At 41.6% G+C, this 17,203-nt stretch overlaps 1 protein-coding gene across 2 annotated transcripts in view; it reads left to right on the top strand.

The window, feature by feature from the left end:
* Positions 1–617: 617 nt before the first annotated feature.
* NELL2 (neural EGFL like 2) overlaps positions 618–17,203 on the top strand; it is a 132,711-nt gene continuing 116,125 nt past the window's right edge. The window contains exons 1-2 of one of the 2 annotated variants that reach the window (XM_032744686.3): positions 618–760; positions 935–1,063. In XM_032744686.3, coding sequence (XP_032600577.2) covers positions 706–760; positions 935–1,063 — 184 coding nt within the window. In that variant the 5' untranslated portion in view covers positions 618–705. The remainder of the gene's footprint in view (positions 761–934; positions 1,064–17,203) is intronic. The other variant, XM_032744694.3, reaches the window with a different exon arrangement.

Here is a 17,203-nt window from a genome sequence, read left to right as displayed (position 1 = left end):
GAGCGCCCCGAGGGTCACCGCCAGCGCCGATCGGCCGCTGCCAGCCGCGGCCTCCGGAGGCACAGCGGCCCTCCCCGCGGCTTCCCCTCAAAGTTCCCGGCGGACCCTCCCGCACCTAGCCCTGCTGCGGCTCCCCGCCGCGCCCGGCGCTCCCCCGGCGGACGGGGCGGCGCGGCGGCACCTCCCCCGGCCCTGCCCAGCCCTGCCCGGCCCGGCGGAGGCGGTGGGCGGCTCCCGTGGCCGTGGCATAAACCGGCGGCCCCTCCCGCCGCCGCCGCTGTCCCCGCTGGACGGCGGGGAGGCGAGCGGCGCTGCCCGGGGATCGGGGCGGAGGCTGCGGCTGCTCTCCGGCGGAGGGGCTGCGCCCGGCGGCGGCGGCGGCGGGCCGGGAGCTGCGGGGCACGGGCGCGCCGGCGGCTGCCGCGGCCTCGCTCGCACGGCGGCAGCGGCGGGAGGCTCCGCCGGGCTTCCCCATTGTCTGCCCGCGGGCGGAGGGCTGCGCTGCCCGCACGCCCCCCACCCTCGCCTTTGTGTGCTCCGGCCGGCGGCGGGGCGGCGCGGCGCCCGCCGTGATGCGCGCTGCGGGGCGGCGCGGGGTCCGCGCCGCTCGGTGAGAGGCGGAGAGGGACCCAGCCTGTGCCCCGGAGGCTTTTCGCTCGCAGCAGCCGGAGTGGGGGGACTATGGACTGAGCGCATCGCCGTACCATGGAGTCGGGCACCCGCTTGAGCACGCTCTGCCTTCTCCTCTGCCTGGGGCCAGGTAGGCGGATGCCGGACCCGCCGGGAGAGTGCCCGGGAGCGGGGCCGGCGGAGCTTCGCAGCGGCGATGCTCTGGCCCCTGGGCAGCCGCAGGTGCGGAGAGCGACGGAGGTGCTGGTGGGGATGCTCGGGAAGTTGTGGTGTCGGCGGGTCGGTGATGGCACTTTCCGGTCAGTTTCAGGCTTTGGCGTGGACCCCTCGCTGCAGATCGACGTGCTGTCCGAGCTACAGCTGGGAGGCTCCACGGAGGGCGTGCGCCAAGTGCCGGGGCTGCACAACGGGAGCAAAGCCTTCCTCTTCTCAGGTACGGCCGCCCTGGCCCCGCAGCTCCGGCCGCGGCCGTCGGGCCCCGGCGCCGCGCACGGGGCGCTTCCCCCAAGTCCCCCCACCGCCAGAGATTTGCTCGCTTTGAGACCTCGGCATTCCGTACCTTCCCTTCCTGCTCGATTTTCTTCCGCTCTTCTTTACCGCTCCCCTCTCATTATTTCATAATTTTTTTTTCTCTCACCCCATTTTTTTTTTTTCTTTTGACTGGTAGACGCTTAATTAAAGTACTGCAGGAACGGGGATGGCAGATGGCATGTTTTGTGAGTCGTGGGGTGCGGTGATGAATAATAGCACCACCCACTCTACTGCTTTACTTGGGAAACGCTAAACATATCCCAGTTCCAGCTAAGGAAAACCTCACTGAAAGTTTTATGTGACTCGAGCAAAATGTTGAAGTGCCCCGGAGGAGGGAGGCAGATGGCTGGAAATGAGAACACCCTTTTTTTTGCCAAAGGAAAGTGGCCCTTTGGAGCTTCTGTGACATACCCCTCCTGAGAAACAATGAATGAGTTTTGGTCTCTTTTAGTGCTTGTGATTGTTTCTTTGTTAATAGCAGGAATAGAAATAAAATAGTAGTCTTCTATCTTCCAAAAATACATTTAGAAGTTTTATTAAAGAATATTAAAAATTATTAAACTTCCTTATATTGTAATTAATAAAAGACTGTAAAATAACTCTCACTATCTTGTTGAATATATTATCTGTGTTTTTGAATTACACTTTAATAATCTACTGATATGTTAAATTAAGCTGGAATCAACAATATTTTTAGGAAAAAAAACCCTAGTCGATCTTAATTAAAAAAAAAAAAGCCTAGATCTGGCCTTTAGAAACAAGTCTCTTCTCTGATAGATCATTAAATGCTCCTTATAATCTCTGACTAAGCAAGAAGAAGGAATGTGATTCAACATCTGATGAATAAAAAGCAAATCTCCACATTGGCTTGCACGTTCAAGATAGGGGAACTTCATTGCTGACATCTTGTGTCATGCCAGGAGTTTATCTTGGATCTGAAGAGACTTCTAGTGCAACAGGCAAGAGGCTGTGTTTCAGTTATAGAAGAGTTATGATCCAAGGGAATAAGATCTGGAAAGGGAATTTCTTTTTTGTGTTTGCATTAATAAGATAATTTATCGGGAAGCTAATAGTTGCCAAAGGCTTTTTTTTTAAATTTTATTTTTTTATTTATTTTTATTTATTTTTTTTAAGATGACCTCTGTAGTGGTGTTCTTCCCTGGAACTGCCAGCATGTGTCACTATGGACGTGAATGAGGAGACACATGGGCATGTGTTAAGAAACACTGGCACATGCTGGTTTTAAACATCTGTGATGGGCTTGTGGCTGCAGAGCAGAGACCTCTGTGAAGGGGTCTGCTGCTTAGAATGGCAGGGCATTTGTATGTGTATGTGGGATTGCTGTTGTGTCCTAAAATAGGTGTAATTTTTAAGGCATGGTTCTGAGTTGAAGCCCCATTATGCTATAACTATTGGGGTGAGGGAGTTGGGGGAAGTTAAAACTAACTTTGTCTTCAGTGGTAATAGGATTTGAGGTTTGGAAGAATAAGACTTGCTGGTATATTTTCCCAGTGTCAGGACAAAAAAATTACTGGGTTACTAAAGAATTACTTTTTTTCAAGTTTCCCCTCGTTCTTTGCAATTACAAGTGTACATAGTTCCCAAATGAGTTAGCAGTTTATTTGTAACAAAAGAAGACAGGAGTTTTGCATTTTCCCAGCAGCCTTTTTATTTTGTGGAGAACAATCGGAGGAATAACAAGGATGAAAACACTTGTGTCTAAATGGTGGTTGAAGTCGCTCAGTGTCCCTTAGGAAGTCTTTAATGCCCTGCAGGACTGGAGATAATTTTCCCTGCTACTGCATAAGATGACTACTGATTTTCTTATAGTAAATGGGGTCCTTACTGAGCAGAGAGATTTTAATTTTTGAACTTGCATTTAGAAATAGAGAAATTTCCTTCCTTGAGCAGAGTGCTGGGTCCATTTAGTCATTTTTGTTCTGTTCTTAGAACTCACATTTTGGGAACATTGCTGCAATGTGTGCCCCTTAATGTATGTATTTGCAGTGTGTGAATTTCAAATATGTGTGTGTGTGTTGCCTTGAAATTGGTTTGTCTGTGTGGGTTTTTTCTTATTGCAGCTAAGCCTTGGTCCTAGACAGAAAAGATTTTGTGAGAATGATGCAAATTACTTTAAATGATCTGTGAACTTGCTGTGGAAGCTCCAAATTGTGATCCGTCCTTTGCCTCTTGGTTTCTTCCGATAGCAAAACTTTTCTCGTATCATATGCATATTTGCAACACTTTATTTTGTTGCCTTTTTGATAGACCGCATTCTCAACTGATATAAAGTCTTACTTTACATAAGCTTAAACCATTAAGTCCTAAATGCTGTTCTCTATTTTAGAAGGAAATTATGAATGTGGCATTTTCAACTGCCAACAGGTAATAGACAAGTAAAGATATCTGATGGGAAAACTATATATATAGTTAAAGCAGAATAATCTCTTTACTTCAGTTTCTATGCAAAAAGTTAATTTTGACTGCTTAATTAGATGTAGTATCAATTTTCAATATAACGGTTTAGCAACTGACTGTTCTGGCAAATTCTCCCTTGTGTAAGTGACTTTTCAAAGGTACTTTTATTTCTAGGTCATATAAGACAGTAAGCAGTTACTCTTTAAATTTTAGCCTGGCACTGTCCAGTCAAGATAATTTACATTATACGCATACAGTCTTGTGCCATCATTTAGAAATAATATGTTAGCCATTTGAAATTTGCTGTTACTTGGGCTTTTTTTTGGTATGTGTGTACTTGACTTAAGCAGATTTAGGTGCTGGATTCTAAGGCTTTTTAGGTGTCTGGTGCTCCTTGGTTGTCATGAATGGTGGCAACAGAATGCCGCTGTAATCTGTGTCTAGTTTAGCTGCAGGGACTTCTTTTTCTGGAAATGTGATTTGCAAAGTAATTGTAAAATGTTCCAGTGTAGCTTGTGGGAAGATACAATTATGAATAGAAAACAGGGGGAAGTCTTCAAAATGTTAGTGTTGCTGTATGTGAACATCTGCCAGCACTTTCTAGCCAACAGCAGATATTGTTATGTCAAAGTATGCTGAGAGTAAAATTATTCCTCTGCTGGTCAGAGCAGCAGAACAGAAGTTGGAATATCTATGTCACTAATGTCTCTCTGTTGGCAACTGTTTACGCAAGTCAGTGAAATCTTCAGCACCTTTGTTCCTCCCTTTGCAAAACAGGGATGAATGACACTTATGTAAAGCCCAAACCAGATGGGTGGACTGAAGTGTAATTGATGTAGTTAAAGAAGGCTTTTGGAGAAATACACATTGTCATTCTTGTAGTTCTTTTTTGTTAGGATTCTGCCTTAATGGGATTTGAAGAGATAGGTGAAGATGAAAGTCCAGTGTAGGTATTTTCTTATGCAAATATGGAAATCATATTGCTTCCAGAGGACTTGTGGCATATGTGGACTTCAGGGGAGTCTGATGAAGTAGACAAAACCACAACCACAGAGCCTGAAGGGTGATGAGGGTTTTGGATGACTGACTCAAGTCTATGCTAGAAGATAGAACACACTCATGCAAGGTCCCAGTGAAGCCGGATACTTCAACTGGCAGTAGGAAATGGTGTTCTGAGGTGTGACAATCTAAAGAAGGGCTTCAAGAGTAACTTGGTCTCCTCTAGCATTTCACTTGGCAATAGCATTTTGTCAGCATCCCTTTAAACTCTGTATTATATGTATTTTGTAAATAGATAGAGTATTTAGATAGTCTTTCTGGGTCTCTCTTGTTGAGAGCAGATGCTGTTCATGAGACAGTCTTTGTCCAAAGAGTATGTGTGTGTATGTAGTAATGGAGACACCTTCCAACTGCCTCCAGTGGAGAGTGGTGGAAGGTACACTGTAACTCAAGGGATGAGAGGCAAAACAAAAAAGGAAAGTCAGGTGATGTGTAAGGACAGTATATGCCCATCAAAGGATGTGTATTCTCTTCAAAGGGAAGGCTGAAAGGTGGACAGAAGAGTGCAGTTAGATGGTTACAAACACAGAAACGTGCATTTAAGGAAAAGATAAAAAGGACATGTCAGTCATGAAAATGTGAGAGCTTATGTATCTGAATGCAGAATTTGGAATTTATTCAGAGGAAGGACAGTTTTAGAGGCAAAATATGGTATATTCTGATGGGGATCAAGATGTGCTATGAAACACCAGAAAATAATGTAATCTGTCAGTGGGATAAATGAAAGGATTCAGCAGTACTGTTGTCTGAATTGGTGGTGGCTGGCACAAAATGCTGGCAGGAAAAAAAAAAAAAACTAAAATAGGCTTCTTGGTATAACTGTTTTATCTGTTGTTGTATGACTGGATCATTAGTGTGTTATTTTAAATACTAGCAAGAAAACATTACTCTATCTTACTCTACTTTCCCTTTGGAAAATTCACTCTGTTTTGTCTCATGAGGTCATCTCTGGACATTTACTAAATAAGGAAGCTAAAAAAGCCTTAAAAACAGAGATGAGTAAATTTTTTGCCACAGAAATAGGATTTAAATTGCCTATGCACTTCACAACACACGCTGCTTTTTCCTTGCCACCTGTCATTGAAACTGTGGGCAGATGCTTTCTCCAGGTTCCAGCTGAGCCTGCTGAAAATACTGCTGTTCCCAGCTGTTCATCACTGCCCAGAAGCTAGAGGTTACTGTCCCCATAACTCTTCCAAAGCAAGAGATTATACGAGTGTTCCCATGTCTGCTGATGGCAAAATCAGCCAGCTTCAGGAGTGAACCTGGCTGACTGCAGTGACATGGATTAGAGTCCCGTAAAATCCCCTTTCTCCAGCTGTATCCATCTCCCAGAGGAGTGGTAACAGACAGCTGGGAATGAGGATGTTAATGTTGCCAACTGTCTTAGCTGACTGCAGAGTGAATACTTATCTGCAGCTTTTTTTGTCTTGAATGCAAACTGTTTTCACTCAGAAGCACTGGATCCTCAAAATGTGTGACCTCCATCATAGAGATCATCTGTAGAGAGCACAAGTTTTAATCAAAGTTTAATTTCAGAAGGCACTGGCATGTTTTTTGATGTTAGAAATGCCTAATGTAAGCAATTGCTGTATGACAGTATGGTAATCAGAAAGGTTTTGGTGTATCTGGAATAACAGCGTAAGCTTTCCCTTTGCTGCCTTCCACTTCTGATACTTTCTAAAGCCACCTCTGCACCTGTGCAAACAGTAACCATTGTGGTAGGGCACTGCCAGGATTGTGATTAATGCTGCTGGGGAGCCAGGCTGGGTGCTGAAGGAGAGCAGGAGAGCCCTGAAAAGCTGTGCTGATTTTGTAGCTGCTCCGAGACATACCCTTGCTCCAGAGGAACTTGGTATTCAGCAACCTCTTCTGGGAAGGAGTAGTTGTAGCAAGAGGAGGTATTTGTGAAGTGTCTGCTGCTTGAAGACCCCACCCAAAAAATGAGCTAGCATGAGGATCCTGCAACAATTTTCCATCCTAAACCATGAATCTCCATGCATGGCGAGCTATGATGCATTTACCCATACTGAATATTTATGAATATGCCCACAACTGGAAACTGTGTTGTTTGCTAACTGGTTGTGCTGATTTTTCTGTAATATAAAGGGGAAAACGTTATGAAAAAAAGTCTTAAATATCTTAAGCTTCTGACTGATGCTTGTAATAATACAGTAGAGAAATAGAAAGTGAATGGGAACCTAATGTACAGCAGATACAGAAACTGAGAAGCTTGTAATCCCTGAATGTAGTAATGAGTGCAGAGTTTACACAAATAATGTTAAGGAATTACATAAAACTTTGCCTATGGCATTTGGGGATTGCAACTGTCTTATGCTGAAAGTTTCTAATAAATATTGTTGTTGAGAGTGTGTATTAGGCATTATTATCACGGAAGTGCAAGTTTTAAGCAACAGAGTTGTTTTAAGTTCAGCTCTAAAAAATGTCATTATTAATTTCAAGGAAAGGTATTATACACAAAGTGTTATTTTGTTGTCCTTTTTGTTTTGTTTTCTTTTAATTTTCTGCAGTGGGCTTTTTCTGGGGAGGGAAAGGTAATAATCTCAGAGATCAAATATTCCCTTTAAACCCTTTATTCCCTTTAAAGCCTGCTTTTTTGGTTGTCTGTCATTTGTGGGTTTTTTAATTGTTCTTGTTTTGTTGGGGTTTTGTTTGATTGTTTGGTTTTAGGTTTTTTTCCCCAATTCTTTTTTCCTCCTCTCATCTCTTTCCATGTGTCTTCATATGGGCTCTTGTCACCTTTCAGTCTGTTAAATTACAGCATGACTTTGGTGGCTTTGCCTGGGCTTGGTAGGACATCTAACATCTCCAGTCTCTGATACTTCAGCCTTTGGAGTGAATTAATAACTGCATTTATTTATCAGCAGGGTGTGACTTGATTTAAAGTAATGTCATGCTTTACTGTGTTCTTGTGGACTTGTGCCTGTGCTTTTCACAGTCAGGTTGTATCTGATACCTGCAATAAATTGAAGTCCCTGGGTATCTGCTTTCTACTGGGACAATGATGAATCTCTAAATTTTTTTTTAAATGAGTGTCTGGTTGTTCAGGTTAATGCAAATAACCATGTATTGTTTATATATTCAGTATTGCCCCAAATGGTTCATACTGACTAATGGCAGACAGAATTGCATTTGCTTCTACAATGAGGCTTCTAGAATATTGCAAGTACAAAATCCTTCTTGGGGCTTTTATTATCTCAGGGCTCCAGCTGGCATTTTTGTTGGAAAGCTGAAGATGAATATGATGTACAGCTCTAAGGCATGTATGAAAGGGGAATACATTACGATGGTGTCTGTGTGGGAATATGGGGCAGAACCCTGGTTGGTCTGTGAAAAGGGGCTTGATGGTTGCAGGAGTGGGGCCAAAGAGCCTCTCTCCATGTTGACATCCCTGTCAAGAGCAGGCAGGTGCAGAAGGCTGCTTACCTGGCAGCCTCTCCTGGAAGTGTGGCAGGGGGCAATGGTGTTGGCTGAAGTTAAAAGATGTGATGTTGACAGCAGGACAGCATCTGTCCTGTGTGCCAGAGAGAACCCAGCACATGCAGCACATGTGCCCTGAGAGAGAGCACAGTGACCCTTCTAGGTAGCTGTCAAGTGCATCTTTCCATATTGCTGGGGGAGGACTGCATTAGCAAGAGGAAGTGATGGGGGAAAATGAGGTCTCGTTACCCTTATGTAATTACTTTTGCTGTGGCATACTTCTGTAATCACAGTGTGCCTGAGACTTGCTAGGGGTTTTTTAAATTGTTTCTTCCCTCATTGCAGCATGGCTTATTCTCCAGTGAGATGTCACAAAGGACAGCAGCATTTCCTACACATCCCTTTTAGGTCAATCACAATGTCTGTTTTCCCTCTACTTTCTACCTATAAGATGTGGGAAATAGGTTTTCTACTCTCCTCTCCTCCCCAGCTTATGTTCTTCTAGTCTGTATCCTCCAGGGTATACAGGTGCTACCTTGGAAAAATAGCTCCAGGTATGGCTAACTTCACTGTTTCCACTGAGTCTTAAGAGATGTACAGGAATGAGTTCATAACTTATTTAAAACTGTAGGATAAGGGCTGGAAGTTTTATATAGCTGTCATGGAAAACTGTACTTCTTTGTAGTGACTCTTCCCTGTATTTCATCCTATTTGTTTTTGTACCAAGGTGCAGATCCACTGAGCAGCTGTATTCTCCTACCTGTACTTCTAAGATACAGCTGAATAAGGGGTGAAAAAGGATTTTTCACAGCTTGAATTTTTTTTCTTGCCTGTCTGTTTTTGTGTAAGTTCCTCTATATTTTGTCTCAATGCTTAAGAAATGGTATTTTTTTTCCAACTCGGCATTGTCCAAATTAATTCCTCTCAGGAAAATCTGGGGAGAAATTTAAGAAAGGGTACTTTAATTTTTTTTTTTTTTTTTTGTCTGGACATGTTTTCTACAATAAACACCTACTGTGAATGCTCACTTGGATATTTCAGATAGAAAAAAATTTCTGTAGCCATTTTCAACATGGGAGAATTAAAAAAAAAAAATTCTTATTTGTTAACATTTTACTTGCTTTTGTTTTTTTGGTGCATACTTTGTTTTGGGGGGTTGGTGTGATGCTGATGACTTCAGAGAGACACAAAAACTTTGAAAACTGATTTTTAACTGGAGTCATCTCATGAGTAGCTGCTCACAGCTCTGGGCTGTTGCAAGGTGCCGAAGCAATGGACATGGTCTAAAAGGACCAGTAGACTGAATGAGACTTCCGAAGACACAATGTTCAAAAAGGCTTTTAGCAGATTAACATATTTCCTGCAGCACCAACATTGCTATGATAGACTGTAATGTTTCCAAGGGAGCCATTACAATCAATATTGCTAGCGATCCATAACTGAGAACTCTTTTAGTGGAATTTGAGTGGCTATTTCCTTCTCTGAAATCATGGAGTATAATAAGAGAAAGACCTCAAATTATAACATTAGAGCTGTGTTTATATTCTGTTAGAGCAATGTTTGTACAATTTCCCAGCATAAATGCTTATTTAAGTTAATTAGATGGTGGTCACATCCATTGTGCTTATCCTAAAAGTGAAGATGACATGCACCAGCCTTGACGCTGTCTGGAAGTCCATCAGTCCCTAGATGCAGCTGTGTAATGATCCAGAAGGGTTCCAAAGGATCTTTTCTAGTTTTGAGGTCAATAATCTGTGTTTTAATAGCTCCTTTACCATGCATTTACATATTGTGACCCAGCTGTTCCAAAGGCACTCTTAAAATTTTCTGTAACATTAACTAATATGCCTTAAACTTGGAACAGTCCCTAGATTTGCTCAGCTCTCATTCAAGGAAGAGGGTTGACTTGAGGAAAACCTTGTGTACCCTGTTCAGTGTTGCTCTTACTGAGAATCCCTGCACACACCATTAGCATAAGGAAAGCATATGGGAGTAAGAGATCTGGGAGGTTGAGTTTTTTAAAATATTGCATCTCAGTTATTGCATTCACTCTGGGTTTCTGCATTTCAGAAAAATATCAATGAATTGCAGGGACTGAAGAGAAAAGCAGCAAACCAGATTATACAGTAACAAAAGGACTGGCTTAATAAGAAAGCTTTTGAAAGAACTTGAGCATGTACAGCTTGTCCAAGAAATGACAAAAGTGTTGTATGATAAGTGTCTAGTATTAGAAGATTCTTAGTGGTTTAAAATGAAGGAATTAATTAGTATTCAAAGAGCTAGAGGTAAGAGTAATGTAATGATACTACAAATGGGGAGGATTTAAGATAAAAGGAGACTTTCACAGTGAACTAGTTTAGATTGTGGAATAGCTGCTGAAAAGAAGTGGTGGAAGTCTATACTTTTAATATTTTTAGAAGATAGAATGAAATAAAATATTTATGAAACTTCAGCTGTGCTGTAGTCATTGTACATAGTTGTTCAGATAATAGGGTAAGGAATGGGTGGATGACCCTTTAAGTCTTTCTGTGCTCTGGAGAGCGGGGATGTTCATGAACTTGATTTAGTATAGGGAGAGTTTCTCAAAGACACAGAGTAACATCAAAAACCTGGTACATGATTACCAAACCTTTGTATTCTCCTGAAAGTTGTTCTATGGTGCACTTACATATATTTTGGTGATTCTGGGCTAAAATAAGCCTACAAGAGCAAATTAGAGCCTGGAAACATTTTATAATTATAACTCATCCAAGCTTATGCATTGAGTGTGAGTTTAAACTGGTAGTTGATTCATCAGGGCTAGTGGGCATATTCACAGAAGCATGGACTCCTTTAATACTTGACTTAAAAAATAACTTCTGGAGAATCTGAGCTCTCATCTTTCCCAGCTTTCTTGAAATCTCTGGTAAAGGTTTGCTCAAGCCTTCCGTGTATTTTCTACCTGTCTGCCCTGCTCACAGCTGAGTTGTGTATATGGTATTCCTTGGTATTTCTCCTCTTTGATGTTCCCAATTCAAAGTCTTCTTATCCTTTCTTTTTCTGGCATCAAAACAGATATCCTGTGAGTAGCAATTTTTCCAAGTATGCCAATATGGTTGACGGCATTGGTGTCCTACCTCTCCCATCAGGTGTGGTCTCTCTGCCACTTCCTGTTTCTGCTAGTGCTTGAATTCTATTTACAGTTCAGTCTCCTGCCTTCTCCCCCCATCTGCTGCTGTTTGCTCAGTCTGCTGATGGAGACCTGTGGCTAACAACAGAGGTGTTGGATGTGTCTCCATATTCAGATACAATTTTTTCCAGTGGTGGCCTCCCTCCCCCAGCCCTGCTTGCTCTATTTTTGCTGTTGGGATATAGGTTTAAGTTTTCTGGTGCTTTCTATGTGTGTCAGTGGCTGTTGGTCATTCTCTTTTGTCAGAAGTTAATCTTTCATGCAGACTGCATGGTTGTGGTCATCTGCAGAATGATCTCCTATTAATACTTAAGCTCACCACTGTGTTGTGTGAAAATAAATCAGCACTTAAATTCTTAACACATAGAGTTTTGGTTAGCTGAAGGCAGTTAACCCTAATGTGGGCAAAAAGCAGTTACACCCTAGAAGGCCAGAGATGAAGGAAAACTAGGATGAGAGATTCAAATAGCTACGAAGAGGGAGAAACAGATTCTTTACGGAGAAAAAAGATAAACCTTCGGGGTCATCCACAAATGATTACAGTTGGCTAGATGATCTCAAGAGGTCCTTTCCAGCCTAAATGAATCTGTGAAACAGAGGCTGTGGGCGTTAAGTCCTCAGGAGCAGCATACTCGTCACAACAAAAGGAGGTTTTGAGAGAAAATGACTGAGCAGAGAGCATGAGTAAGTCTTAGTGACACTTGCACAGTGAGGGGGAGACATGGTGTGTTGCTGAGAGGGAATTGGATTGCCTACACCAAGCATGATCCTAATTCAGAGGTGCCGTGGTGGGTGCTGATCTTATACGGTCTGGCATTGTATGATAGCTCACCACTGGAATATGATATATTTGAGAATTTGAGTTGTGTCACCTCTTCAGAGAGAAGGGTAGGTCATGTAATGCAGCTTGATCTATATGTAGCATAATCTGCCTGTATGATTTATTATTGCCATTAAGTTTGTACTTTATTGTTTTTAATTGATTAGGCTTTGTTTACCTTTGGTAGCCTGCCTTTCCATTTGGAAAAGGCTGGCAGCACTATCTCCTTCTCCTCCTCCTGTCCTCCCCTTTTGCTGTGAATTGAATAACTGTTAAAATCCTGGCCATGCTATACAATGAAAATAAAATCAATCTTTTAGTGGTTCTCATGTGTGTCATGCCCTTATTACAGTACTAGTAGGGCTGGAAGATGATGCATTGTTTTTCTTCTGCTCTTCAATGTCCCAGTGTTAACAGCATTTATTGGTGTGATATTTTTGTTTGTTGTTAGGTCAGCTTGACACAAAGTGCTCATGTGACAGTATGCAACCAAGCATAACTAGGTGCATATGCCACAGATGGCAGCTGCAAGTAAAACAAGGCAGGGTTGATTTTCTCCACAGGTTTCAAGGTGTTCTCAAAGCAGCTTCTAGAAAGCTGTTTTGTGCCTAAAGGGAGTTTATTTTTATATACACATATATATTTATAAAGCTATAGCAGCTGTAGCCTTTTAAATATAGCTGGAACCCCCATTGAAATGAAGAAACAAAAGAAATCCCACTCTGTGCTGCATCGGTGTCCTTGTTCAAACATAGTAGGCTTTATAGTGGTATTGGCTGTGAAAAACATAAATTACATAATTCTAAGTAGCACTATATGATTCTACCTATGAGGGAGCACATACAAAGCATCTTCAAAACTTAAAAAGAGTTTAAGAATAGTGTTGGAATATAGGCTAGGAAAAACTGGTAATCAAAAAAGCTATTGCATCTTATAATTGATAACCTGGAACCTATAAATCTCCAGAAAGCATTACAGTAATAAATACATGGTGCAGATTATAGTGTGCAACGCACATTTTAATTCCCTAGGAGTGGAATTCCAGTAACAAGAAGAGAAGTCTTTTATCTTCATTATTTTGCTGTCATGTCATAGGTCCACACTGAGTAGCACCTTCTCTCCTGGTGATAGTATCTAGTGTAATTACAGTTTCTCTGAAAGGGATAGTATTTCTGATGTAAAAGGAACGGAAGTTTTCTGTATCATGTATGCCTTTAAAAATAACTGATACTACTTTTGTACGTGTGCTGCTTCCCTCTGTGTTTATACATTTCTAAAATTCCTTTCTGAAATATTCAGGAGAGCACATTTTAATTTTCTGTGGCAGTTTGATAGTTGTTTTATTAACAATCTAGTGTGGCAGGATCTGTGTTGCTTGTTAGCAAATCAGCTGTTTCAGCTTCCTGTGCTGAGAAAACAGACTTCTAATCTGAAGTCCTACATGTTGAAAGTTCAGGTTTGCCTGCAATTAGGTTTCTTATCATGTCATTTGCAAAAGGTTTGAAAAACTGCCAGAAATATGCTATTGCAGATACAGTCACTAGAATCTGTTCTATAACTATTTATCTTTTATTTATTTTTGCCTTCTGAGTCCAAAAGTCATTAAATCCTTGTTCATGGACCTGACATTTTTAGAAGAGTGTGCCTGACTTTTTGCGGTGCAACTGGACTGTTCTACGTTACAGGAAGTCATTCCCACTTGTAATCCTGGTGCAGCCCAAGGAAAGATGGAAGACATCTAAGTGTCTTAGCATTGTGCTGTGGCAGGTTAAGACTAAGATAGAGCCGTGGTACCAAATCCATCGCAGAACAATTCAGTCGTATCTGACTTGCCTTGGTTTCTAGAAGCAGCTGGTTGGTATATAAGCTCAGAGGCTTAACCCAGCCATTAGTATAATCACCCCCAAACTTGTTTTGCATTATCTCTTACAGAATGCTTCTAGGCAGATTTCAGTGGTAATACTGTCAGTTCACAGGGAATATGTATTATATTACAGCTGTCGTTTTCCACAGACTCTCATGGATTTGCACAGTCTATCCTAGTTGTCCTGATTCAAGCCTGGTTGCTCAGGCTCTCTGTACCTTTCCCTCCTCTTGTCCCACAGTAAATTTGTGTTTGCAGCTGTGCCAAAATGACTTTAAACATTAGTATATAGCATATAGGTGAGCCAGAGTTGTGGCCAGGAGTGATATGATTACAGTTGTTGAAGGATATAAGTATGAACACCCAAATGTAATTGGGGAAAAATGTGTTCAGAAACAGGTCTTCCAGTCTTTAGTGTCAGTCCGTTGTGACTTGTGGGACTTTGCATATGGTTTGAGCTGGAGGGAAGCCCTTGCTGGATGACACACCAAAGCTGTAGCTGACATTCAGAACAGAGGAAGCTACAAAGCAAAGGCAGTTGGAACCTCCCCAAATGCTGCAAGAACAAACTCTGACATTTTCCCACTTGTTTGTATTTGATTTAATGATTTGGCTTCAAGTCAGTTTTTATTTTGATTGTTTTGTTTCAGCTGAAGAGCATTTTGCCCTCTTCCTTTTCTCCTTCTCATCTACTGTATTTCTGGCTGCATGCATCCTTGCTGAAGAATTTTTTAGTGGAAATAAGAAGGCAGAAATGACACACCATGGTGGTGTCAAAACTACAAGGGCACTTTGTGGGCTGTGTTCCTTGGGGTATCCCAAGGTCCTGATCATGCTAGTTGGGAAATTAATTACTGGAATCCTTGTTCCTGGCATTTGTGAGTGTTTGTTCTGAGGAGACCAGGTCGGATCCAGTTTAGGGAGGGGCACTTGGGTGCATAGAGGTCTGGATATACCTGGTTGTATCCTGAAATACATTTTGATTGTAGTCCTCAGGTTCACCCAGGCTTGGGAACTGGGTAGTGCTCCTGGGCCCTGTAGTGTAAGCATACCCTTAGGGAACGGCCCCAGTGGGAGTCTTAAAGGGTTAGTGTTTACCCTGTATCTTGTAGTTATTTAAATTTTAGGTAGAGCTGTAACACCTTCCCCCAGACTCTTGCAGAGCTCCTTCCTACAGCCTTGGAGAATCCAGCTCAGGTTCACGTGGGTTTGGAAAACTACAGCTGCTTTTTTTGCTGTTCTCTCTGAAACAACTGGGAATCTTTGAGAAGGGAATAGAAAAAATTATAGGTAAAATAGTTCAAAATGCTTTGAGCTGATCTTATACATCAGTTTAAATGGCGAAACAACCAGCCTTTCTACTGGAGGATTTAATGCATATCACGTCTAGCAAGGCTTTGGTCTAATAAAGGTTGTTTTACTTCTTTATATCTTCATTTTTCATTAGAGGAATGCAACTCCTGAATTTGAATGCATTGTGCTCTACTTAAAATCCTGTTGTACTCTATCAGCCTTGTAAAAATTTTGCTATTGGATTGGCTTTGAATGCTGCCTGGTTGTCTGGGTGCAGCTTAGTTTATATTTGTTATCTAAATAAAATAACCATATAAAGTAAACAGTTGCCCTTTGAAAGCCTTGTGAAATCCTAGTTACAAAAATATTAACTAAAAACTTGAATATGGGCAATTGACAGGATGTGAATATATGCTTATGACACTCATCCCTCCTAGAGTAGGAAGTTGAAACAAAATTGAGCCAACTATATTTTTCAGCCTCATTTTAGCCTTCAGCCTTCCTTCTTCTCACAAACCACTAGAATTTAATTTGGATAGTTCAGCAGAGCTACAGTCAGATGCGGAATTGATTTATAGATGCTGCTATTAAAAGCTGATTATGTGCACATGAAACAAACTGTGGAGCTCAATTAGTCAGAATGCCTCCTTCAGAGACTGTTCTGCAGGAATTTGTTTTGTAGTTCAGTTCATACTGATGTATACTTTTAGATGCTTTTCAAAAATTTGAGAGCATACCTTTTGCTAGGAAAAGGTACTCATTCCATTTAATAACTGTTTTCTTTTACTGTGGACTGGAAATGAATGGTAGTGAATGGCTTGTCCTAAGTCTTTCCACAGTGTGATTTAGTATGCTGCTGGTGCATGGAAATTTTCCTGCTTACTGCTCATAACTTGTTCACGGTGACTTCCAAGACTTTTTTTTTTTTTTTTTTTTTTTTTTTTTTTTTTTTGTGAGGAGGTGAGGCTGTCTCATGAACATGACTGAAGTTACAATGTCTGCTCTTGACACCTCCAGGAAACACTGGTGTGATGTTGGTGTTTGCTGCAGAGCTGTGATTGCAGATTGTCTCTGAGAGGGGAAATCTGTCCTAATAGTGAGGGCTTTTGGGAGCACAGGCAGCTGCTAAGCTTGTCATCTGAAGGGCTGAGTTCCTGCAGGTCTTATGGTCAGTCGTTTTCTTTGCTGGGCTTTAAGGCTGCTTTGCAATGTTAGCTCTTAAAGGATCTAGCCTGAACAAGGAGTGAGACATGCTTTGAGTTTGTATTTTTTGTTTCTTTAATTGTCACTATCATGTTCCTAAAGATGGAGTGATGACACTATAGATTTGTGAATTGTTGTGGTCAAACCAAACATATGCAAGATTCTAGGAATATAAACCCAAAATATATGTGTTGTGGTTACAGACAAATTTCTCAAACTGATAATTCTCTCCTTATTTTTGCACTCCAAGTTGAAAAAATTTATGCCTCTGGTTTTGTGTGTTAGAAATGTTCACAGTATGAGTTTTTATGTAACTATTGAGAAACTGCAAATTGTTGTCTAAGATATACCAATTTGATTTTTCCAAGCTATTATGGAAGAAGCCCAGTTCCAGTGAAGTATTTTTGTTGGGTTTTAAACTGATTACTAGGAGCCAAATATCAAGAAGAAGCCTGAAGCAATATTTATTGAGCACAGCTGGTGATCTATCAAGCACCTACTGCTAGTGTTCAAAGGCAATTGGAAGGAGGGATTTGCACTCTTGTGTTAGTGTGAAAAGAATGGATCTGACAGATCAAGGACCTTTCAGTCATCTTGCTTTTAAGAAATCCACCTGGTGCCTGCCCTGAGCAAAAAGTGTTGTGCTTCATAAGAGTAGTAATAATTCAAAAGGCTGTGTAGCTTTTTTGAGCAGCAAGTATAATCTGACCTATTTGCAATACCAAAACTGAATGGCCATATGTTTTGGCAATGTAATGCTCCAGCAGTTAGTGAT

This window comes from Taeniopygia guttata, chromosome 1A (assembly GCF_048771995.1).
Source record: "Taeniopygia guttata chromosome 1A, bTaeGut7.mat, whole genome shotgun sequence".
In the NCBI taxonomy this organism is placed as follows: Eukaryota; Metazoa; Chordata; class Aves; order Passeriformes; family Estrildidae; genus Taeniopygia; species Taeniopygia guttata.
Note: the sequence above shows the minus strand (reverse complement) of the source record. Positions and strands in the feature narration are given on the sequence as shown.